Source organism: Labeo rohita, chromosome 24 (genome assembly GCF_022985175.1).
Source record: "Labeo rohita strain BAU-BD-2019 chromosome 24, IGBB_LRoh.1.0, whole genome shotgun sequence".
Classification (NCBI taxonomy): Eukaryota; Metazoa; Chordata; class Actinopteri; order Cypriniformes; family Cyprinidae; genus Labeo; species Labeo rohita.
This window is the reverse complement of record NC_066892.1, coordinates 40,559-65,540: the sequence shown is the minus strand read 5'-3', so window position 1 is coordinate 65,540 and position 24,982 is coordinate 40,559. Positions and strand designations below refer to the sequence as shown.

Here is a 24,982-nt window from a genome sequence, read left to right as displayed (position 1 = left end):
TTTAATTCATTCAGGATTCTCTGTGTCATTTCTTCTTTGGATGTTCTAATGCAGCGGTTCAGTCCTCGGGGCCCACTTTTGTATGTTTCTGAATCTGACACGCTCATTTCAGTTCATGGATCTTTCTCCTAACGAGCTGATGATCTGAATCAGGTGTGTTAAATGAGGGAAACAGAAAATGTGCAGAGCGTTGGGCCCCGAGCACAGGAGTTGCGAACCGCTCTTCTAATGGGCGCTGAGACCACAGGTTCTCATGAGATCACAGATTTAGTTCATGTGTGATCACAGTCTGAATGTGAGGTGATGACGAGAGATACTGACATTTGTACACTGAAAATGTTTTGGAATGCACTGCTGAATTTGTTTCATCATCTGGTTGGCCAGCAGATTCGTAAGTGTGCTACCCACAACGAATGTCACTATAACCTGCAGCAATAAATAAAATTGTTTCAGTTGTAAGCTACTTTATTAGTATGACAAATATTTTATAATATAATATATAAAATATATATAATATTTATATATATATTTTTTATTGCAATAAAGAACAGCGAAGAGTACAAAGAGTACATGCATAGATTAAAAGTTAACAGAGTAATATAATAGACAAACTTAAGAAATAGAAGTAAAAAAAAAAGAGGGCATACAAATAAAAATATAAAAGTATATTAAGGAAGAATATTAAAAACAAATACAATCTGTGCCATGTTTATAGTTTTCTTGTTAAAAGATCTTGAAACTATTTAAATACAACTTTAGTTCTTGTTTGAAGAAGTTAAAGTGGGGCTTACATTTAGTATATTTACATTTAACATTTACATTTATAGGAAACATTTCTGAGGGAGTGACCATCATACGCCCACTTAATACCATCAAAAAGGTTGTTCCAATAAGAAATGGAGGAAGGATTTGAAAAAACAAGGTCCAAAAATAAAGACCTGATTTTTTGTGATTGGATTTTTGAACAGTGAAACAAATAGAACCAACCACTGAGACATTTTAGTGTAAAAGACAAAGAAATAAAGTCAGACAAACTCACTATTACAGACGATATAGTGTAGAAATAAATGCAGAAATTCTGTTCCGATTCTTCTGTTTCCTCTTCAGAATCCAGTGAAATCCTGCGTCCCAATGTGCACTCCGTCCACCCTATCTGCCCTAAATAGTACTGAAAATGACTACTATCACACAGAATTTAGGATGGATAGTTGCACATTGGGATGCAGGCAAACTCAATTCCAGACCGAAACAGAGTAAAGGTAATGCGTAATTGGCGTGCTGTCCCACCCCCATTTCAGTGTTAATTAGGTGAATTGTCTGAACGTGCTCCTACAGAACTTTGTTAATAAAACATCATTTTGTTTTTCCAGCGTTTGTTGTGATGTTTGCGAAGGACACGAGGAGCTCAGAGCGGATGTGAGTCAGTGACTCAGTTGAAGACTCGTTCATTCCACACGATCCGCCAGCGACTCACTGACCTCAATAACACACACTTACTTCCAGTCCGCTGGAGCTGTTTGCAAACATGCGATTATTCATGTCCCTGCTTCATTCTCTCCTTCACTGAGAGCGTTTGTGTTCACAGACTCTGGGAAAGGCATCAGGAGCATCTGACACACTGATTCATTTCTGCCAAATGCGTCAAAATTGCGAGTTTAAGGAGTCCGACAGTAAATATAGTCTGAACTGAGCAAAACGGCGTCGTTTGTTATGATGGGTGAGAATATCAGTGAATGATTGACTTATTTTGATGTCATCAGGGGAAGATTCAAACAGAATCGTCTTATTAAAACTGAACACAGGTGAGACGCTCGTTAATATCATCATTGCCATGAGTTTAATGTGTCTTTCATTTGCTTAATTAACATTCACACTCGTCCCACGGTCCTCTCTGTCAGGGGTCAGAGGTCAGTGTAGGGTTGGTCGTATGTTTCTGTGGGCGCCGGTAAACGGAGTATCAGATGAACCGTGTGAACGGTTGCGTGCAGAGACCTGATTGTGTGTCACTACAGTGAGGGATTGTGGGAGATTAAACGGGCTGATCCTGTAGAGAGGGATGGGATTTATCCTCAAACAGGGAATGAGTCCTGCAGAGCATCATACACACACACACACACACACTTACATGATGTATAGTGTATACATGGATACACACACACACACACGTATATATATATATATATATATATATATACACACACATATATACATTTTTGACCATTTACGAAACGCTTGTGGTGATGACACACGTCACACTGCATTCGTATCCATAGTCTTGCGATTTTATTTTTTTAGTCGTGTTATTTAAACGGAAAAATGTTTCTCAGTATCTGCAGAAAGAACCCGTCACATAAATGTTGGATGGACAATATTTATAACGGAGAAAACGCAGATAAAAGTGAAGGTTAGACAGTAGTTTAACTAAATATCAAATGAATCACAAGTGCTTTGGTCTTCAAGAAAAACAGTTAAAAACGTGATTTTACCACACTCAATCCTTTATTATCGTATTTGTGCGCCGACGATTTCTGCTCACTTTCAGTCGATGGGAGTTTGGTTCTTCTTTGAACTGCCGAATAATTTCCGCTTTAAATCTCGAAATATAAACGAGCAGATGATTCTCCGTAAATAAGTTAGATGTTTTTCCTGAAATCCGACGTTTAAATGTTTCGTCTTTTATTCTGTTAAAATCCTTCTGTCCATGAAAGGCGTCAAATCAGCTTCTGAACAGAGAGAGAGAGAGAGAGAGAGAGAGAGAGAGGTCCCTCCCCTCAGTGTGTGTGTGTGTGTGTGTGTGTTTGTGTGGTTCAGAATCGCGTGCGAAGAGTCCGGCGTGTCATTCTGTGGAATCCGCCACCTGAAACACACTATATAACAGCACACACACACACACACACACACTCTCTCTCTCTCTCTCTCTCTCTCTCTCTCTGACACACACACACGAGTCTCTGCTGCAGCTCATTCTGCGCTCGATCATCACACAGCAGGTACTTTCGTATTGATTTATTAATGATTAGAGATCAGCTCTTGCTTTGATTGTAAACAGCACCAGAATCGTTTAAGAATGAATCTTAGAATCAGTCGTTCATTCATTTGATTCTGTCAGTAACTGTATTTAAACTAGTGAAAATGAAATCAGTGTGAGTGATTAATGATTGACATCTCCACAAGCTAAAGTTTTACTTTTATTATTATTATTGTTATTACTGAAAGAGCCTGTTGTATGTGTTTCAGAGCATCTGTTGGTGAAGATGATTCCTCCTGGAGACTGTCTGTACGCTGGGAGGAAGAGGAGGAAACCCATCCAGAAACAGTTAAGACTCCTTATCTTGCATTCAATAACAGCTCTACATGTTTAAAATCATCAGGAGCGTTTAACAAAAACTAACTAAATGATTGAGAAGAATGGAAGGATTGTTTTCCTAAATCAAAACATTCTGAAGCACTTCATTTAATATTATTGACAACAACAACAATTTATTACACGGTTTAAAACAATGCAGTAGTGAAGAAACTAAACATTTATGTTACACTGAAAGTCAGCATGAGAGAAAGTGAGTCAAACTGAGTTTGAAATGATTGTAAAATAGATCAAATCAGTGAATACTGAGAGCACAGAAACACTGATAAAACCTCAAAAGATCTTGAACATGCTGTAGACTCATCACCGTGCTGAGATGAGGCTTTTATTTATGTCGAATATAATCATAGCTGCTTTTGAAGGTTTTAGAATCACTCGAGCACTAAACTACAGCTGAAACTCGTGAAGCTGCTTGATTCCCGTCGATCCGAGCGAGAGTCAGACGCACCTGCTGTCACGTTTGCTGGTTTGTTAGTGGATCTGAGTTTCTTCGTCTCAGATAAAGTGACCGGCCGTCGGGGTCAAGGGTGTGAAAACATTCATTTATTCACTCGTTTGTTTGGTTGGACTCGTGAACCGAGTGAATTCATGTGTTCAGTGTGCAGTGACGAGGAGAAACTGAATATCCAGCTCAAGAAAAATAAGAAGAATTGAAGCATTTAATAATAATAATTTAAAATAAGAAGAACTGAAGCATTTATTAATAATAAAAAATCTCAGGCTCTGTTATCTATTATCATTTGTAATATTTATCTGTGCTGTGTGAATGAGCTCGTTTGAGTCAATGGTGTTACAGACTGTCACAGTAATAGTAGATGTTTTGTGTGTCGCTGAACATTGTGAGAAATATATTACAGGTCAGATATTTTTTTAGTGTTGTCATTGGCTGTGTCTGGGCTGTGTGAAATCTAAAGCGTAAATGTTTTTCTGCTGTTATTCTGTATGTAGATGAATGCAGAGTGAAGTGTGTTTTCTCTGAGTGTGTGTGTGTGCTGTAGTTTGGCTGCCGTTGATCTCTGAGGGTTGAACTCGGCTGATTCTGGCCCGTTGTCGCTTCATAACGGTGTTGTTTTGTCTAGCAGAAAACCAGTGGCAGTGACTGAAAAGTCCAACCCGTCGAAGCGGCACCGCGACCGCCTGAACGCTGAGCTGGACCGTCTGGCCAGCCTGCTGCCCTTCTCACCCGAGATCATCTCCAAACTGGACAAACTGTCCGTCCTGCGTCTGAGCGTCAGCTACCTGCGGGTCAAGAGCTTCTTCAGCGGTAAGACGCGTGTCATTGAGTGAGTGTGTGTGTGTGTGTGTGTTTGGGTTGATCTTCAGGAGACTGTATATCAGGCCACACAGCAAGTGTCTTTACGAGCGTTCGGCTCACATTTGACAGAAATGCCTGCTTTTTTACATGTCTGCACAGCATTTTGGGATACACTGTTTTACAGTCTTTGAAACTTAGATATGTATTATATTCTGAATATGTAGTATATTCTGAAATACTTCAGATCTTTATGGGTTTTTTTGGCATTACAGTTTAGTGGTGATCAGTTTAGTGTATAAATGAGGAAAGTGATCAGGAATGGTCTCTGGATGATGGACTGATGTGGATCATAGGAGCCATATGATGTGCTATGGACTGAAGTATGTGAAGTATGTCAAAAATGTCAGGTTTTACTATCCTTGTGGGGACATTTGGTCCCCACAATGTAGCAAGAACAAGAACACGCACACACACGCGCACGCTGCTGTCATCTGAGTTTGTGGGTTTGAGGTTCCGGACGTGCGTGTCGGTCTGTGATGTTCCGCTGCTGTTTGTTTCTGTTTGTTCAGAGTGAATGAAACTGATGGATCGATGCTGTCGTTTGTGCAGTGACTTACATAGCTGTCAAAACAAGTTTATAAACAGATTCTTTTAAATTTAATAATTACTTCAATTAAATATTAAGTTATTAAACATGTTAATAAAAGATTAGCTTGCTTCAAAAAAAAAATGCAGCTTTATTTTATTTGTTGCAGCAAGCTGATTGACATCTGTACACATCTCATGTTGAAGTGTTTTTCCCATCACCACTAGAGGGTGTGTGAGAGATGAGACACACAGGGAATGCTGGGATATTGTGCCTGTAAATGTCTGTAAGGAGCTGCTTCTGAAGTGTCTGTTTGTCAAACATTTAATAACTGATGTAGAATTTAGTGTAAGAAATAATAATGGCTTTGCAAAACCCTCAACCAGAATAGAAATGAGAGGAGTGGTAGTGATTACATGTGACACGCGTCATGATCGGGGTTTTGTCGTCAGTGATAGAGCCGTGCTGCTCCGGGAGGAAACGGCAGTAGTGAAGAGAGATCATATAAATCATATAGAGACACGCCGGACATCACCGATTCATTGTCGTTTCGAGATCTGAGCGCCGTGACTGTCGTTATGAAACAAGCAGAATGTGACTGTGTGACAGAAGCTCGTCGTAACACATTGAGTTATTTATGGAAAACTTTTACACTTATGCATTTATACAGGTGCTTTTATCCAAAGTGACTTACACTGCATTCGAGAAACACACTTTATCAGTTCATTCATTCAGTGGGAACTGAACCTGCAATCTGCAGGAATGTGAACAGTTACGTTTACAACAGTCAATGTAAATATATATATAATATATTTACGGAAGTGTGAAAACACTTGGAGGGCCATGTTTTCTTGTTAAATCAGTATTTATTATTATTATTATTATGATTAAAAATATATCTTGATAATGTAAAGACCTTTTTTCATTAAAAAAAATTAATGAACAATAAACACAAATAAATGAATAATTAAATACTATTAAACACTTTGGCTTGCAGAATAACTCGGTCGTGGCCAATCAGTTCTGTCACTGCAAACACTTAATGATGCTTCTGGAAAGCATTAACTTAACTTTAGCTTTCACTGAACTCGTAATGCTTCAGGAAACTCAGACATATCTAATATCACGTTTAAGGCTTCACAAGTTATATCTGTAAATCTTTAATGCATTCGCTTCTAAAGTGTGGACATTGAAACTGGCGTGAACCTAAATCGTTCTAGTTGTTTTTGTTGCGTTATTCGCCTCATTGAAAACTCAAACCACAGACTCTGTCTGTCTGACACACCGTTCTCCAGCCTTTGGTGGATCTCAGTATGTTTGTGTCCGTTATCTCACTCGCAGACCTGCAGCTGCACATTTCATTTGCTTGAACTGCGTTGAAGTCGCTGGTGTTTCAGCACAGATGCTCTTTGGCCCGAATAGAGTTTTTCAGGATGAACTCTGACTCTGCAGTCCCGAGAGGAAACGGCTTGAGCAAGACGCGTCTGAAACGCTCATCCTGCACGAACGAGGAGCTTGAAGAAGGAAGGAGATCAGATCAGCCACAGGAACAGGAGACGTCACTCGCACGTCAGCACACGCCCTCTGGTCCGCTTTCATATGTGTGTTTGAAGAACAAGAAGACTCTTCAGGATGTGTAAAATCTGTGGAGAGAAACCACGGCGCGTCCGTGTCTACGCGATACCAAAACAAACAAAACACACCAAAACACCATGGTAACTGCAAATAACATGCAATAATATAACATGGCATACAGCATTTATTATCATAAATCATTTATTGTTATTATATTTAAGCAGTCTTAAATGTTATTTGCATGCAAGTATGTGATAAATAGTTTTTAGGTTGAACAAATTGAATCGATCAGATTCAACCAATTTATTCCATTCAATCAAAACAATTCATCATTCAGACTCATCAGCTACAGAACGTAATTATGAATAGTATGAATATATTAGTAGTTGTCAATGCGAGAGGAATGGAGTGATCCTCGAGGATTTGCCGTCGGTCGTCCGCTCGTGTCTCTGCAGCGCAGCGTCTGTTCCGCCAGCGTTTGCTCGTGAACTTAATGGAGTGGAAGTCTTTGTTGGCCCAACATCACGGTCAGAGTCTGTCGGATGAGATGGTCGTCAGCCGCGGGCAGTCGGCCGTTCGCTCGGGAGCCGCAGATTTGCATGCAAACCACTGAAGCAGAGAAACTGCTGTGGAGAATTAGCTCATCCTCTCTTCAAATACACATCATCTGAATCACACAAAATCAACTGATATTTGACCACAGACACTCTCTGTTTTGACAACATTCACCTGCTCTAAACCTGCGACTGGTCAGTGGCTCATTCACAGGACTGTGTCATGTTATTAGCATGTGCGTCTTGTATCGTATTAATCTGCCAGTAATCGTCGGTTCTGGTAGTTTGTTCAGACTCTCGTTTGTCTTCTGAGCTTCACTGTCGGCTGAATTATCCTTTTCCTGAAAATCATCCTACTAACGTGACGCTCGGAGCTCAATCGCAGGCCCGCCGTCGCCTCCGTGTGAGCGTTAACGAGATCTGTTAACGACTTAATGAAGTGTTGACGACACAGACGTGGAGGAGATTATGACAAGAATCATGAACTTCAGCTTCATCTCTATACAAGCTTTCATGAGTTTCTGTGATGTTTTCCTTTTTAAATGATCTGATCGTGTGACGCTCAACAATCACATTCATTCCAACCTTACTCTGGATAAAAGCACCTGCTAAACGAATTCATGTCAATGCTCAGAAGAAGCCAAAGATCAGGAGGATTTTGCTTTTTCAGAGAGTCTAATAAACAAATTTAATTTTTCCATCCAGATTTTCGTTTTCTCTGAAGGACTGTGTGTGAAACCGGGAAAATCAAGTCCAGTGGAAAGACAGAATTCTGTGTGTGCGCGCGTGTGTGTGTGTGTGTCAGACAGCAGTGTAGCGACTAATGAATGCAGTGTTTCAGTGCTGCGTTGCGTGACTCTGCTGTTTGGCAGTGATCCTAAAGCCTCAGGCCACGTTTGAGGAAGATCGTCTGAAGTGCCGTAAACAGACCCTCAGTGTCGCACTGTGATTGGCTCCGTGTCGTGACATCACAGGATCTACTGGCTGAGACTGTTAATGCTGTACATGAAGTGTGTGAATCTGTCCAGCACACACACACATATTTCACGACATTATTTAATAAATAAGAGTCAGTATTTGTCCTACATTATTCGGTGAGGTTATTCAGTCAGTTTGTGTCTCGATTCACAGCCTAGTTTTGGATTCAAAGTCTCTTTTGGAGAAAGTTTATTGCAGAAGTGGGAGTGTCAATCACACACACTTGCTGTTGTGATTGGCTGCAGGGCTGATGATGTCATACAGTGCAGCTGCTGGAATGTCCTGCTCTCGGGTCATTTGTAGTGATTTGATGAACTCATTCATTGTCATTAATGCTCTTGACAGCAGCACTCATTAGTGTGATCAACGCAGATCAATAAATGCACATGAGTCTGTTACCGTGTTTTTTATTCATTCATGTTCATTTTATTTAATGTTTGTTGAAAATCTCTTTATGTCTTTTTTTTTCTTCTGACGACTGTCCGTTTTTGTTAGATTTAACTCACTTCTGAAGACAAAGTATAGTTATGTAAACACACTCTCGCAGAGTATCAGGTTCAGTGGTTGTTTGCATTCAGCAGCTGTTCTGTTGTATCATTTTCACTTTGCGTGCGGACGGCAAAATATTCTCTTCTAATGATGCAAGTGTTTGTTAACATTATATGCCACACACACACACACACACACACACGTTCATTTAACATCATTGATGGTTAGGGTTTTTTGCTGATATTTTCTATTCCTTCAACACAAATGTTCTTCATGTGTTGTTGCAGCGTCATTGATGTTGATTCGTTCTTGTTTCTCTGCTGTGATGGATGTTTCTCAGATGACAGAGGAACATATAGGGGAGATTTGGCTTGATTAGAAGAGTGCTGGACATATTCATGTGTGTTTGTGTGAGCAGTATTACAGTCACACGCTCCATATAATACCCACACACACATTATAAGGCCATGAGTATGGTTGCATGAGCCGTTCAGTTTCAGCGGCCCATAATAACATCAGCGCCAGGCCTGAGGCTTGTGTGAGTCCCATCAGCCCCATTAGGACATAAACGCAGCCGTTTGAAGCTTCATTCACATTGCCAGAGCTTCGCACGCATAAGAGAGAGAGAGGGAGAGAGAGAGAGACGCTCCACCGTCAGCTGATCCGGTTACAGTTGAATATTCCTGATCGGTTCAGCTGCTGCTGGTGTTTCACTGTCCTACACGAGCACAAACACCATCACAGGCCTCTGAAACTCTTCATAATGACTACAGACGAACCCTAACCCTGGAAGAAATCTGGTAAATTTTTGGAAAACAAAGAAAAATGAATCATGGGGAATAATTTCTCCCCTTTCTACTCCTTTCACATCCCCCCCACACACACACAGATCTGTTTGGGAAATGACTCACGCTGCTGCACATTGTTTTAGTCACGCCATGAAAAGTGTTTGAAAGCGCCGGTTACATCCTCCATCCAGCGGCAGCTGTTCAGCTCTTCAGCGTGTGTGTGTGTTTCATCTTCACCTGCTCAGGTCATCAGGGCTTTCATTTCATATTTATGAGACCTGGAGCTGGTCTCAGCTTTATAGCCGTCTTATCTCATTAAACAGCATACTAATGAACACTAGTTAGCACTAGTTAACAGGAGTGAGCCATCTACAAAACAGAGAGAAATAAGTCAAAGTTTCAGTAGTGTAAAGTCTTTCTGCTGTTTTGTTTGGTATTGGAGTGATTCAGAGGTTTGTGTTAGTCAAGTTGTTTGATGCCAAATGGACTGAAAAAATATGTTTGACGTGCTCAGATGAGTGTTGTTGAGTCGACTGAAGCGCCGTGAATGAATGTTGGCTCTGCTGAAGCGCTGTGTTTGGATTCAATTAAAGATCGGCTTCGGCTCACACGCAAACATGTCCGACACATCTGTCTGTCTGTCGTTTATGAAGTCATTCAGATATGCAATCAAACGGGTGTTTGATTTTTATGAATTCTGGTTCATTTTTGAGCAAATTCTGTGCAAAACAAATGCATTTAAATGCATGCAGATTCTGTGTATTCTCAGAGTGTAGGATCATTGATGCAATGATAATATTGGTGCATATTAAATATTGGACAATATTTAAACTGAACTGGTCTGAATAATGGCACTATTGTCCTCTGTAGAGCTGTTTTACAGCTGAAATTGAGTTTATTTGAAAACTGATGAATCATTATTTGTTATTTTCCTGTTTTTTTGTGTACTGTCTAAAGTGTTGTAGAAATGCATGTGATATTAGTTGAATGTGGCTAGTGTCGAGTGAGGCACCGTACAGCGAGTCGTCAGCGGCCAGTCGTGCGAGGGTTTGTGTGCGTTAGTGTTGCGCTGTCTCTTTAAGAGCTCTAGCGTGTAGCAGTGCTGGTGGGGGGGATTGCGTGACTACAGCAGACGAAGAGCTGACCTCAGAGAAACGCTTATGAAAACGATCTGCTCAACGGCACACGAGACCAGCACTGCAGAAATGAGCAGAGGACTTCCTTTCTGCACACACACAGACACACAGAAGAGTTTGTCTGATTCCTGTTTTGGAACTCTGTGTGCGTGTCTGTAGTTGTGAGGGTCTTCATTCATAAATGTTCTCACTCATTTAGTGAAATCTGTGGAAGAGAGGTGTGAAGCAGATCTCACTAGTGAACAGACTCATAAGAGGTTCAGGTTGACGTTTGTGCACAGGTTTGTGTGATGGAATAAGGTGCTATATAAATAAGTTAGGGGTTAAAATTTGGGGTTAATGGTGTGTGTGTGTGTGTGTGTGACATCAGACATGAATGAATGAACACAGTAGATCAGATTAAAGGTTTTATACAGCAGTTCGTCTTTAGAACTGAATCATTCATTCAGACAGTTCATTCAAAACAACAGATTCATTCAGAACAGTGAGACACAGTGCTTCATTCTGCTGTGTCTGTTTGTGTGTTTTGATCTATTTTTATTGGCAGAGCAAAAACAGCCAAAGTAACAGTCAAAAATTAATTTAAATGTCATAGTAGAAAGGCTTTAAAAATCATGTAACTTCAATAGAAGTAGACTTAAATAGAACATAGAAATTGATCGGAGAAGTGTGTTTTGAGATGCTTTTATCTAGAATTATTTATTACAGGGTTTGTGGTCTCATTTGTGGTTGCTTTACATGAGACTGAAGGCAAACAGTTGAATACTTCTAACACACGCAGGGTTAGTATCTCGCAGACTGCGCTGAATTAGCGCTATTTGGGTCGCAGGAGCAGGAAAGCGCTCTGAAGTAATGGTGTGTTGGCGGAGCGGGGCCGTCCGTCGGAGGATTGCGTGCCACGGTTTGTTTTGCGTGGAGGCCACATGTTCCAGCTCATTCCTCAGCCGCAGTTTATAAATTCAGACTATTTAGGAATTTCTTCTGAGCCGTGCTGCATCTGGAAAGAGCACAACGACATCAATCTATGGAGTTTAGTGAGACAAAAACAGTTTCAGTCAAAGTTTGTGGGTTTTAGTTAAATCGATAATGAACAACACACATCAATTGTGACAAAGATGACAGTTAAAGGAAAAAAACAGGCTGTTCTTACACTGCTGTTTTCACAGCTGCTTTCCATCGCAGTCTGCGAACGTATCGAGTGTTTCACGACTGACTAAAGAGAAACCAGAATCAGAATTAGAACTTTTATTGCCAGGTCTGTTCACACACACACACACACAAACACATGATGACAGAAGCTTCTAGTAGACAGAAAAATATGATCTTACTAAATGGTAATATATATATATATTTATATAAATGTAGTAAATGCATAAAGAATGTGCATAGAAAGAAAAAACAAAGCACAGACAAAAATAACATGTGTACTGTCAATATCTATGAGGGGAAATGCACTGACAGTATGTACAGGCAGTTTAACAAACATGATGGAATTGACCTGTAATTTTGTTGTCCAGCGGTTGTACCGCACACGAGATGATGAACACTGACGCCAGACGTGAAAAAGTCAAATGTGAAAGGGAATTGGTGTTCGTTCATGTTGTGGCTGAAACGGGCCGTGTTGTTGTGCTGGTCACAGAGAACGGTGCGTCTGTGTTCATTCGTGGCTCTGACGTTTCACAGCCTCTCAGAGTTCAGCTTCTGTCTTCAGTGTAAACATCTGATCCTCCAGCTGTGCCGTAGAAGTGAAGGGGGGGTTTGCGGCTTCTATTGGACATGTTTGCATGTCGATGGGCAGCAGCAGGGCCGCTGGATCCGCCCTTCTGCACGCAACGCCTGGGAATCTGTCCAGGACTGGGATTTACCCCGCTGCTCTGGGAATCCTGGACAACTGTCTTCCCTCCGCGCACACGGACCGGCTGTCAGACGCTCTCCGTTAATACGTTCACGTCACCTCGGGCCATTTGATATCATTCATCTCGTAGATAAGAAAGGCTTTCAAATGAAGCTTGAGTGTGTTGCTGTCTGTCTGAAGTGAGACCAGACTTCAGATCTGCTGTTGTTTACGGGAGAATATCCATTTGACTTTGAAATGATGCAGCGATTAAAGTTTGTGTTTTGAATGCATCATCACACTTTTTTACGTGTTTGTGCTGGTTGTTGTTGTTGTTGTTGTTGTTGTTACAGTTCAAGTCAGTCCCAGTTCAGTTTCTGCCTTCTCTCTAGTAGAAAGAGAAAACAAAGCCACTCACGACAGGATCACAGGCCATCTGTGAACAGAAAGAGTCCGTAAAACTTCAGAACATCCTGGAGGTATTTGAGAGAAATTCCTGCGCCGGAGTCATAAATCAAACCGCGGCTGATGGGAAAACGGCGGAAAAGCTGTTTTGCCGTTGTCGTGCAGCTGCCCAGAGGGCGACAGGGTCGAGTTTTGCGTGCCAAACGACAGTCGTACACATTACGACACTCACAGATTCACCTGCAATACACTGCTGTTTGGATTTTAATGAGCAAATACTTCAGAAGCTGGGATTAGATCATGATTCGCAGTGATTAATACGTTTGTAACGTGTCTGGAAACGAGGCTATTTGAAGCAGCGTGCGACTTTTCACTTCTCAAACAACCATGTACGAGGCCGTATTCCAGGATTCATCAGCTCAGACGGTCAAAGAGTTGTTCAGGGAATCATTCCTGACTTTAACTCCATTGAAAGTCTTTGGGATGTGCTGGAGTGAAACAATGCATTCACATTGTAATCGAAGCTAAATACAGCTCCACAAAGTATTCAAGTGAGTTTTCGAACAGTCAGCAGTTGTAAATCACACTTTGAGACCTCGTGTTCACGGGTCTGCGCTGTGTTTGACTCTCCTGAATTACATTTACACTAAACAAAAGCATCTACTACAGAGGAACCAACACAGAATCAGCAGTGAGAAACAAACACGACGCAAACTTCTGCTTTCCTGTGAATCTAAACACATTTAAGCTCTGACGTGTGCTCGCGGGCCCGGATCCAGACCTGACGAACCGCTTTGACCGCTAGCGGCCCACTTAGTCAGGAAACCATAACAAATTTATCGTGTGGCAGTGATAATCGTTTGTGGTGTTTGTGGGGCCGTGGATAACGAGAGCACACGCCAACTTCACGCCTGTAACGAACGCTGTGCGATAAACACATGGCGGTGTCCTGTGTGGCACTTCAGTATTTCTTCAGTTTGAAGACTTGTGTCTGTGTTGTGAAGCTTTTATGTCAGAATGCCCCAAAGACATGAAGACAAACTGTTGTGTAAACAGAAGTTTGCAATTGTCAGATTCTCATGCGATCATGCAGCAAATGCGATTGTCACACGAAATTTCGAGGCTATTCTCTGTCTGGTGTGTGATGAGCGTCTCTCCACAGATCTGAAGGTCGTCTGTCGTGTCGTTATCGTCAGGACGCGGCTGCGGCGACGGAGTCGGCACCGGGCCCGCGTGTCGCGCCTCGAGCTGAGCTGATCTCGTGCCGTCCCCTGCCAAACCCTCTGCGACTTTCAGAGCAGCACTAGATGGCCAGTTACTATGAAGATATTATTACATTATATATTATTAATCTCTGATCGATGCATGGTCACGCTTCCATCAGTCTTGTGTGTTTTGACTACGTGAATGAGAGGACTTGAGGTTGGGTTTGATGACATTATCCGTTAAATGAATGTGCTGTGAACAGATGAACGGCGGCTGTGGATGCAGTAATTAATCTAGCGCGGGTGGCTGGAATATCTGCTAATTTGCCGGGATCAAGTGATGTCACTGATCCGTATCAGTATGGCTAATTCATGATGGCTGTTTTTGGTGTTGGGTGACTTTGACCCGCTGGACGCCGTCCAAAACATATCCATTCCTCCTGTTAGCGCAATCTCACACATGCGCTTGGCTTGTAGGTATTTCAAAACAAATCTGAAAATGTTTCACTCTGGTCTCGAACGTTAACGACGGACCCACAGTCCTTCGGTATCTAGAGCACGTCATGCGTTTGACGTCCGTCGTTTAGCTGCTCGTGTGGCTTCTGCTAACGACGATGAGCCCCGATGATCTGCGAGGACGGATGTGAATAATATGAGACTGTCTCTTTAACTCGTAAACTCGAGCTGGAATGTCAAGCTGCTGCCGTGTAGATTAGAGACAAAAATAACCCTTTCCCAAAACTACTTCAGCGTTCCAGAGAGTTTGCATTTGGGATCGATAATGGCTTTATTAAGCCAGATATGAACGAAGCCGAAGGAGATTTTAGTCGAGTTTTAGCAGAGAGCGAGCGAGTAAACATGACAATAAACATCAACACAAGTGTTCCAAACATTTAGTGCACTTGTGTAAATGCAGTAGCTGTTCTAACACACACAAACACATCTGGGTTAATGTGATTTGTGTTTCAACACCGAATAGATGAATTATTTTCTGGCGGCGTCTCTCCGTGCGGATCTGCTGCTCCTGCGCTGGACGAGAAAGGATCAAGTCAGATTTCAGCAGATGACTGAATGACACAAGCTGAAAATCTGCTGAAATATGCCAACGGGTTAATTCCTTTGTTTAATCTTTTAGTCGATTAATGCAAACGTTTGTTTTCTACTGGAAATGTGAAAATTATTCACCTGACTCTCAGTCATCTTGACATTCTAGACAGAGACAGTACAAGTTCCCCAAGCAGAGGGCGAGAATAGTAGGAATTAATAATGGCAAATGTGAACAACACACCGATGTCACGTTACCAGCAGTAGATGGAGAGGAGCTGCGGACGCACAATAGCGCGTATAATGAACCGTTAGGCTCCATAACATCAGGGCTTAACCTTCTGCAGCGAGCATTCATGGCCTGCCAGCAGTCATCAATATTTAACAGCTGTTGTTCTTCTGAAAGTCTTTATAGGCTAATGTGGCTTCCTCAGTTTGCACGCAAGGGCCTGGACTCATGCCAGCCGTCTGTCAGAGACGCTGCAGATTGACAGAGCACTGGATCGCGTGACAACAGCAGCTCGCTCAGCCAGCACCTCTCTCTCTCTGGGTGTGTGTGTGTGTGTGGGTTGGTTTCCTGTGCTGGTTGGTCAGAGGGATTAGTGGGCGGGGCTCAGCGCGTGTCAGCCTGCATTCGTTCACAGGAGCTGCTCTTCACTTGAGCTGAAGCACCAAACCATTCAACACAGCAAAACGAGGGCCAGATCATCACAAATAATCCCCCCAAAAAAAACAGTTTAGACTGAACGGTCACAAACAAACGTGAAGCACCCGGTCTTAATCGATTCAATCCCATCAAACTGCTGTGAGTTTGGAAGAAGGACAGTTCTAGCCTCCTGCTTTACTTCTTAATGATTCATGCATGCATGCTCATGCATTTCAGAATCAGAATGGGAAAAAAAAATAATAATAGAACAACATAGCAATTGACATCTGGCCCAGCTCTGGGCCAAACAAGCAGTTACACCCAGCCCAAATGCAGCAAAGAATTACGGCCCTTGAGTGGCCCCATTCAATTTCAATCAATTTCAATTTATTTCAATTTATTTCTAAAGCACATTTAAAAAAAGTGCTGTACAAGTAAAAAGTTAATAGCACTAATAACAACAAAACAGTTAAAACCAAACACCCATTATAAACACAAAGCAACAGAAAACAAGTAAGTTTTGAGACATAACTTAAATTCAGACAAAGTGAAAGGCGATCTAATATAGAGCGGGAGCTAGTCGCCGGAGGAAAGCCGGGACGTCCCGCAAGAGAATCCCATGTGTATGGTCGGCAAAAATGCCCAAAACACCTACACAGGAACTACAATGTCCAAGAGAGTCTGGACTACAGAGATGAGCCATAACTGGCCCAAATCTCAGCCAAACAGTAACTTATAACCAGCCCTGAACTGGTGTAAAGGTGTAACTGTGTGTTTTACTGCCTACTGATGGTTCCATGGCTGTTTTTTTTTTTTTTTTATGGCTCAGTTTTGAGGTTTCTGGTTAAAGACTGGACTCTGTGTGGTTTACTGAAGGCTGAGATTGGATCCCAGATAGCAAGAGAGCAGGTGAAAACCATTGAATCAATGTTAAAGATAGTTGATTAATGTTGAAAACTTTTTGACATTTTAACAAACCACCATTACTGTGATCAGTGATGGCTCTAGTTGGGTTCTTGATTCTTGCCTTTCATTAAGGCAATTCAATATCATTAACATTGACATTGACAAATCAACTGCTTTTAACATTGATTCAATGGTTGTTTGGGGGTAGCACTATTAAAACCTGTTCTGGCCCAGTTCAGGGCTGGTTACAAGGTACTATTTAGTTGAGATTTGGGCCAGTTATGGCTCATGTGTGGCTCATGTCTGTAGTCCAGATCTGGGCCACTCACGGGCCGTGATTCTTTGCTGCATTTGGGCCGAGCGTAACTGCTTGTTTAGCCCAGAGCTGGGCCAGATGTCAATTGCTATGTGGGTAGGGAATAACAATATACAAAATGACAATTATATGTACAGGTATATTACAATAGACAATTTTGTATATACAGAAAAATATACAGTTTGTGTAAACGAAGTAGCTGTTCTAACATATTTTGCATGTACAGTTTGGGTGAAATGAAGATCCGCGTGTGTTTCTGGAGCTGAACGTGACACTTTCGATCACATTCACACTGTGATATTTACACAAGTTCGCATTAATTAGCGGCACATGAAAAACACTGAATAACGGCAGAGATGGAGGCTTTTCCAAAGACAATGAGCTTTTCTCTTACGTTACGATTTGAATAATGCTGTTGAAAAAGAGGAACAGAATAATGTTGAAGTTCACTGTTCACACAATAGAAAATTCATGCCAGTCACTTATAAGAAATCAAATGTAATGTAAATGAATATATGAAGTATTTCACTCCATTGTTTCCTGTTTCAGCAGCTGCTCAGGAAAACCCTCGTGAGAAACACGTGAGCGGGAAGGAGAGCGACACGGCGGCCACCGGCGTCCCTGAAAGCCAGATGCTGCTAGAGGTGTGTGTGAATTTGTACCCAAAAGTGAGCACAAAACCTGACAAAATTGCCAAAAAACCTCCCTCTGGGGATGTCCTCATTTGTAAAACTAGTATAAAAATAAACAACATTTTTTGACATTGTAAACATGCAGAAAGGTTTCTGTGAGGGTAAGGGTTAGGGTTAGATAATGTATAACTATCTGTATATGAAAACAATAGAAGTCTATGTAACGTCCTCATTTAGATGGCTAAGTAAATGTGTGTGTGTGTGTGTGTGTGTGAGAGAGAGTGTTTGTAGACATGTGCGCTGATGGAACCGTGTCATTGATTCTGTAGAACTAGAACAGTTGTGTTTAACTAGTAGCTTGATTAACTAGCTTTGAACTGTTCACACAAACCAGACCACGGCATCTTAAGAACACAGGCGAGCGATGAGCTCCAGAGACTCTCGCTGAGCAGCACAATGTGTTGCGTGACTTGAGGAATCACGGCCTGCGGCTTCCGGACTGAGCCCAGAGGAGAGGAATATTCCAGATTCTCCTTCTCCCTGCTTCCATGGAAATTCTCTGAATGGGTTTCTTTCGTGACCTTTTTAATGTGCCTTTGAAGTCTGTGTGACCATGTGAGAAAGGAAATGTGAGAAAAAACATCAGGATGCCAGTAGAGAGAGAGAAAGCGCGTTTTCATCATCTGTTTTCAGAGCTGAATTTCTGTTTAAACAGCAGGTGAGATTGTTTATGAAGATCATGAAGCACAGATACAGTCGACAGTAAACACGGCCGCTAAACTGCTTTTCAAAACCATCATACTCGCAGGAGAGAGATCAAGAAAAGTTTGAATTCTTTATATCAGAAGTAACCTTGACACACTGAATGAATGAATGAACAAATGGATGAATGAGCAAACGAACGTACGAACGAATGAACATGTGCGTGTACATTACAGGCCAATGTGCACAGGTCAGTGACGAGTGTTTGTGGCGTTCAGTCTCTAGCAGGTTTTGCGCTGGTCGTGAGCAGTGATGGGAAAGTCTTCTACGCCTCCTCCACCATAGTCGACTACCTGGGCTTCCACCAGGTGAGCAGAACATCTCACACATCACTCATCAACATCTCAAACGAACACACTTCTGACACTTTAGCTGTGTCAAATCCTCGTAGGAGTGCGTGAGCGTGTGTGTGAAGTGGTCCCAATCACAGGCTGTTGTGATAAATCTGTGCGAGTTTGAGGAGCGCCGGCACAGTAAAGCTCTCAGACGGCAGCACGAGCTTCTGTGACAATTATCCTTGGAAGAACAATGACTTTTGTCTCAGAAACACCAGGTTATTTTCTTCTTTTAGCAGGCGGATCTCGTGCGGTCAGTCATACGGAACTGCTGCTTTACAAGGCAAATGTTCAGAGAGCTTTGCGTGCCTGTCGTATGGAAAATACGGGTCAAGCTTCAGCATTATAGAAAGAATCTGTAATTTCTGACAAAAGCAAAGCAGAGGAAGAATTACACATGCAGGCTTATTTTGGGAGGGCTGGGATCTGGTGCGCTTCAGCGGTCGGTGTCACGCGACGTTTAACACATAATGACCCGCGGCTGTGCGACAGACATCCAGGAATCTGCGCAGTCTGACCACAATAACGCTACAGATTTCATGCAAAAAGGCCAATGGTTTATACACACACTGGAATCTTATTAATGGTGACCTACTATGCCTCTTTTTACAGAGTGTGTATGTGAAGTTTTAGCTCAAAATACATCACAGATCATTTTTTATAGCTTTTTAAAATTGGCACCTTTAGGGGGGTATGAGTCAAAACGAGCCGTTTTTTGGGTCTGTCGCTTTAAATGCAAATGAGCTGTTGCTCCCGGAGAGGCGGGTGGAACGTCAAAAGCTCCTCCTCCATTCTATATTAATGCGCTGCTTTAATTGATGCACACAAAGGCACACACACACACACGGGTCAGAGATCGCATTGTGCTGTGCACATACATAATTCTCATTAATAAAATAGCCTAGATACTAGATCACTACATTATATTCCTCAGCAACGAAGTGGTAAAACCGCAGCTTTTTAATTAATTAGATGTTTGTAGAGAGAGATGCGCAGCAGGTAACACACACAACTGTCATCTCTCTTTCTATAATTTATTAAAATAAATACTATAATTCATTCAAATAAATGTGATCTTACCGCACTATTTCATCTTTGTGTCTGATTTGATGCTGGCAGATGGTCAGAGATAATGTGCCGTAACGGACGAAAATAATACATTTTTACCCGTTGGTCAAATATTTTGCTGCTATAAGCAATACAAGTTTTAACTTGTCTATAATTTTGCAAATGGCCATGGAGTAAGTGGTTTAATCAACAGCTTGCCGTGCAGTAAAGGATTTTAAATACACGTGTCGAGGCTGATAACCTGGTTGCCTCTGTGAAGTGCATATAAAATACTGCTTAATAAATAGCATTAATTGAAAAAAAATGATTAACTTTTCATTATCCAACTGTGGCTTCGCCACTGGTACAAGCATGTTGTCTTTACAGGAAACGAACTCGGTTTAAAAGTCAGTCATCTGATTGTACTGTGCATAAAAAACGCCCGTTTATGAATTTCACAGACGAGCAGCACAGCGTGATAAAATAACTCATAGTGTCATCGCGTGGTTGTGAGCTCGACAAATTCGGCTTCACGTTGCTTTCATATGCAATTTCTAACTACCACATTCCTAATCACGATCATTCTGGCAGCATCAGGGAAAACAGGCAGAGACAATGCTAGCTTTAGCAACATTAGCCTTACAGAGGCCAAGAAGCTCTTTCAGAAAGGCAGTTTGGAAAACAAACGCGTGATACTTTGTCTGGAGCTGACGTTCGCGCACGAAGCGTTGGTATTGATCCCTAAACACAGAGGGGACTTCACCGATTGTTTTCGGGGACATTTTCTTCGATAATGAAATTTAACCACACTGTTGGCAGTGAAACTGCTGTGTTTGTTGGTGCATCAGAAAACAACACTTGTAATGGCTCTTTGGCGCTGACACTGTATATCTGTAGTAATGGCGGACTGCTGCTTCTCACTCAGGGCTGTGTCTAATAGGCAGGGTTGCCAGGTTTTCACAACAAAACCCACCCAATTGCTACTCAAAATTAGCCTAGTAAATTCGCATTTCAGGGGCTAAATATGACGTTACTGGGGTCGCTTCAACCCGCTGACATGAAAAACTACCCGCGGCAGAGAATCTAAGAATCTAAAATTGTTTGTTGTGAGAGGCTGTTCATGGTTTATTGGGATTATAAAAATATGAGTGGGTGGATTTTTACCATTATAGGCTCATTGTTTTCACACACCTTATAAAAGTGATTTTTGCATAATAGGTCTTTCCCTTTAATTTCTGAACAAGTCCAATCTTCTTCTAAAAAGTCTAATTGTCATTTTATAATTTTTAATACAATATTGCAAACTATAGATTTGGCAGCTTGATTTCTGATCCTGGCGAGTCTGCGATGTCGTGTATCAGCCGTGTGTGTGTGTGAGCGCTCTGTTTGTAAACACCTGTACAGATGGTGAATGGCGTCAGAGCTTCATGATGTCTCTCGTTCTCTCCTCAGACAGATGTGATGCATCAGAACGTGTTCGATTACATTCATGTGGATGACCGGCAGGAGTTCAGACGCCAACTGCACTGGGCCATGAATCCTTCGGCCCAAAGCGGCGAGCAGCAGTTACCCGGCGGCGCGGGTGAGACTACAGCCGCCTATCGCATGTCACGTGCTCCCAGACTCAAAGTCAAGTATGTGATGCTGATGTCTGTTTTGTAGGTGATGATTTCGTGGTCAGCAGTTTGTTTCAGTCGGAGGAGACGGGCGACGTTCCTCCAGAGTTCTGCTGCTTCCTAAACCGCTGCTTTATCCTGCGCGTTCGCTGCTTACTGGACAGCACGTCCGGATTTCTGGTGAGGGATTCCTTCGGCTTTTGGTGCGCAGGCCACCATCACAGATAAACGAATGAGTTTGTGTGCTGTGAGGCTTGCGTGTGATCATCTGAATGCTTTTCATAACCCTTTGACTAAAGAGCAACTTCTGTGAGTGTTTTCCATGAGATTTTTCCGTAAATAAATTCCACAGAGAAAAAAATTCCAGACCGGTTCCATGGTTTTGGCTGCTGAAAGAAGAACAGACTCGAGTTTGAGTCACTAGAACTGCGTCTTCGGGTGTGATTTGGCTTTGTGTCCTTCAGGAGAGAGTGTGTTTGCTGCACACGAACAGGGTTCAATCCAGACGTTAGACAGCTGCTCCTGACGTTTATGTTCGCTGTCATCAGCGCTGGGCAGATTCCAAAACTTAAGTACTAAAATGCCCCTAATCAGACTACTTTTTTTTTTATTGATTACATAATTACATATTATTCCCGTGGTCACATGACATGCAGTTAAACAGGTAGAATATGTTTTATTTGAATTGTTGTCAACTTTACATTATTTGTTATTTAATTAATTATTAGCTTTTAGCTTACAAACCCCAGTTTGATGTAATGTAGTATTTTCTTTCTCTTCGTATGTCTATATCAATAAGGTATAAGATTACCCTATTTAAATCAATAAACAAGTTAGGTCAAAGGTCATCTAAAAGTAGCAGTCTGATTATTTTACCTGAAATGTGTAATGAAATGGATTACGTTTCTGACTACAACCTTTCTCATGTAATTTGGAATCAGTAACGGACTACAATTTGTAAGTAATCTACCCAGCACTGACTGTCGTCTCTGAAGAAGTTCCCGTACATAATGGCTCACAATGCCTGAACTCTTCTTTTTGCTTCCAGACGATGCAGTTTCAGGGACGACTGAAGTTCCTTCACGGTCAGAGGAAGAAGACGGCGTCCGGAGCCCTTCTGCCTCCTCAGCTGGCGCTGTTCTGCGTGGCCGTGCCGCTCCTCCTGCCCTCCGTCGCCGAGATGAAGATGAAGAGCGGCGTGATGAAGGGCAAACACAAGAGCCCCGGCGTTCTCACCTCACTAGATTACAAGTAAGAGGAGCTTCTTTCTTGCGTCCTTGTGCGTTAATGACACTTGTGCGGCTGAAATGATGCAGATTTTCACTCTGACCGTCTGTGTGTGTTTGTCTCGGCAGCGACAGAGACGATCCTCTCAGACGTCACGTGCTTCTGAGCGGCGGAGCGGAGCGGCCGCACGTGAGCAAAGACAACTTCAAGTACAAGAGCGAAGGTCACTACGGTCTGGACGAGCCTTTGAACTTCTGCAAATCGACCGGTCAGAAGTTCACCAACCTGGACTGCGGCGCGTGGCCCTCGAGAAGCCCCTCCGTCCGGTCGACGATCGACCTGCTGCCCGGCGCTCGGCCCGGCAAACACGCGCACTACGGAAAACCCTACCGATCTGCCTCCGGGTATTACGCCAACAGAGCCGACGCCTTCGTCCCGAAGCCGTACGGGAACGTCGCGCACAGCGACTACGCCGCGGACGGCATCAAAAACGAGAACTTCTGCTACGAAGGGCCCGGCGACGGATACGACGTGCACGTGATGGTCGAGCCGCCCATAAAGGTGGAGCAGGACTCGGACTCGGAGAACGGCTGCGACGGCTACGGTCGCTCGTGGACGGATCGCGAACGCTTCCCGAGCGCCTACGACGGCACGCAGATGAAAGCGGAGGGCGGATACGACGAGCAGTATTCCTCCTGTCAGAGGCTGAAAGGAACGACCTACGGCAGCCATTATCCCTCGAACGCTTTCGGCGGGACGGCCCGACCGCTCAAGTGCGTCCTAAACAGAGAAGCGCCGGCTTTGAGCCCGCTGGACTCACACTGCGTGGAGGCCTACGCTGCCGACTACAAAGGGTTCGTGCAGCACGACTACAAAGCGGGTTACGAGTTCAAAGGGCACGGGCTGCTTCACTGCATCAAACAGGAGCCTGTCGACGCTCCGCTTTGGCACGACGGCGGCCACATCCACGGCGCCGGCCAGAGGAACGCCATGACGAACTGTGCCGTGAGCGGCGGCGCGCAAAAGATCAACCCGTACGTCTTCATGCAGTAGTGCTTCACTTTCAAATCTGTCAGTTACTCCTTTTGAAACTGGAAATTCATGTGGTGCGTTTCAAACCCACAATCATCCCGTTACTCACGCACACACACAAACAAACACATCACTGCAAAATAATTCTCTTTTTTTTCCAGTACAAATGTGTAAACATCCTTAAATCCAGATACATTTACTTAAGAAGCAAAATGACTTGAATTTATTGAGATTTGATTTCTGAAAAAGTGTTTAAGTGAGTTTATGATTGAAACAAGTATCTCAGTGGGGAATGAAAAACCTTTTTTTTTTTTTACCATTGATTTTTTTGGGGGTTTTTTCTGAGCCCATTGGCAGATATTTGTTCTTGTTTTAAACCTAACCTCACTCATTTAGATATTGGATATTATCACTTACTTAGATATATTCATTTTTGCTTGTATCCTGAGTCAAGAATATTTCGATTTTTGTACTGGAAAATAGGACAAATATACAGAGTAAGAAAATCTTTTTCTCGGTGTAGCAGCACTGTTGGGTTCAGATTTTTGGCGTCTGGTTTAGATTTTCTTTGGTGAGTTTTCATTATATATTTCTTCTATGCACTTTTTGTATAGTGAGGCTAATATGTCTTTCTCAGTTTGTGAGAAACACGGACAAATAAAAGTTACTAACATAAAGAGGACAGCAGAAAAATGATAAAACAATCTGAAATTATTTAGATTATTTCATTTGAAATGGTAAAAGAGAAGGATTCATTTGAAGGTTCAGGATTTGCTGAGAGTCTATTACATTATTACAATCATTGGTTTACTTTTGGGAGCTGTTCTATTAAAGCATTTCAAATGCATGTTTATTAATTATGTAAAGGTATAAAAACTGAAGGATTTCATCTGAAGTTTGTGTTCAGATATCAGAACTAATATTTTGAAGCAGACCAGTAATAAACATATGAAATAATACATCATGTAAAATATTTAGGCTCTCAAACATTTTCATGTTAAATTCACTTCAGCATGATAAGAATGCCAAATATTTCATGTGTTTAACAGAGCATGGCTCTGACATTTAGGGCTTGTGAGTATGACTTTACATAAAACTACTCTGTAAATGTATCAATAAATAATAATAATAATAATGATAATAATAATAGTAATACTGCACTTGCACTACTGGGGCTAGTTAACCGAAAGAAAACCTGCCGAGACGTAACGGCTTCCTGGTGTTCGATGAGCTGTTTTTAGAAGGTTCAT

General features: G+C 42.2%; 1 protein-coding gene and 1 long non-coding RNA gene across 9 annotated transcripts; one reads left to right on the top strand and one right to left on the bottom strand.

Annotated features, from left to right (window-relative positions):
* The first annotated feature begins 97 nt into the window (after positions 1-97).
* ahrra (aryl-hydrocarbon receptor repressor a) lies at positions 98-24,648 on the top strand. 7 transcript variants are annotated; one of them, XM_051098788.1, is made up of 10 exons: positions 98-391; positions 1,371-1,802; positions 3,238-3,316; positions 4,447-4,628; positions 17,631-17,725; positions 18,694-18,783; positions 21,310-21,439; positions 21,520-21,653; positions 22,522-22,724; positions 22,829-24,648. In XM_051098788.1, the coding sequence occupies exons 2-10, from the start codon at positions 1,751-1,753 to the stop codon at positions 23,751-23,753; spliced, it is 1,890 nt and encodes a 629-aa protein (XP_050954745.1). In that variant the 5' UTR covers positions 98-391; positions 1,371-1,750; the 3' UTR covers positions 23,754-24,648. The 7 variants fall into 7 exon arrangements, with proteins under 7 accessions (XP_050954745.1, XP_050954743.1, XP_050954741.1 ...); XM_051098786.1 differs by having other exon boundaries at positions 4,444-4,628; XM_051098784.1 differs by lacking the exon at positions 1,371-1,802.
* On the bottom strand, positions 11,130-16,111 carry LOC127156087 (uncharacterized). 2 transcript variants are annotated; one of them, XR_007825676.1, is made up of 3 exons: positions 15,458-16,111; positions 11,876-11,938; positions 11,130-11,722 (listed from the first exon to the last, which is right to left on the bottom strand). It is a non-coding gene; the product is annotated as an uncharacterized LOC127156087 (long non-coding RNA). The 2 variants fall into 2 exon arrangements; XR_007825675.1 differs by lacking the exon at positions 15,458-16,111 and adding an exon at positions 12,224-13,539.
* Positions 24,649-24,982: the final 334 nt, after the last annotated feature.

Coding starts and splice junctions, on each gene's coding strand:
- ahrra (XM_051098783.1), top strand. CDS start 304: ATGACGAGAGATACTGACATTTGTACACTGAAAATGTTTTGGAATGCA. Junction 3,317..4,443: donor AGGAAACCCATCCAGAAACA/GTTAAGACTCCT, acceptor TGTTTTGTCTAG/CAGAAAACCAGTGGCAGTGA. Junction 4,629..17,630: donor GGTCAAGAGCTTCTTCAGCG/GTAAGACGCGTG, acceptor TTCCTGTTTCAG/CAGCTGCTCAGGAAAACCCT.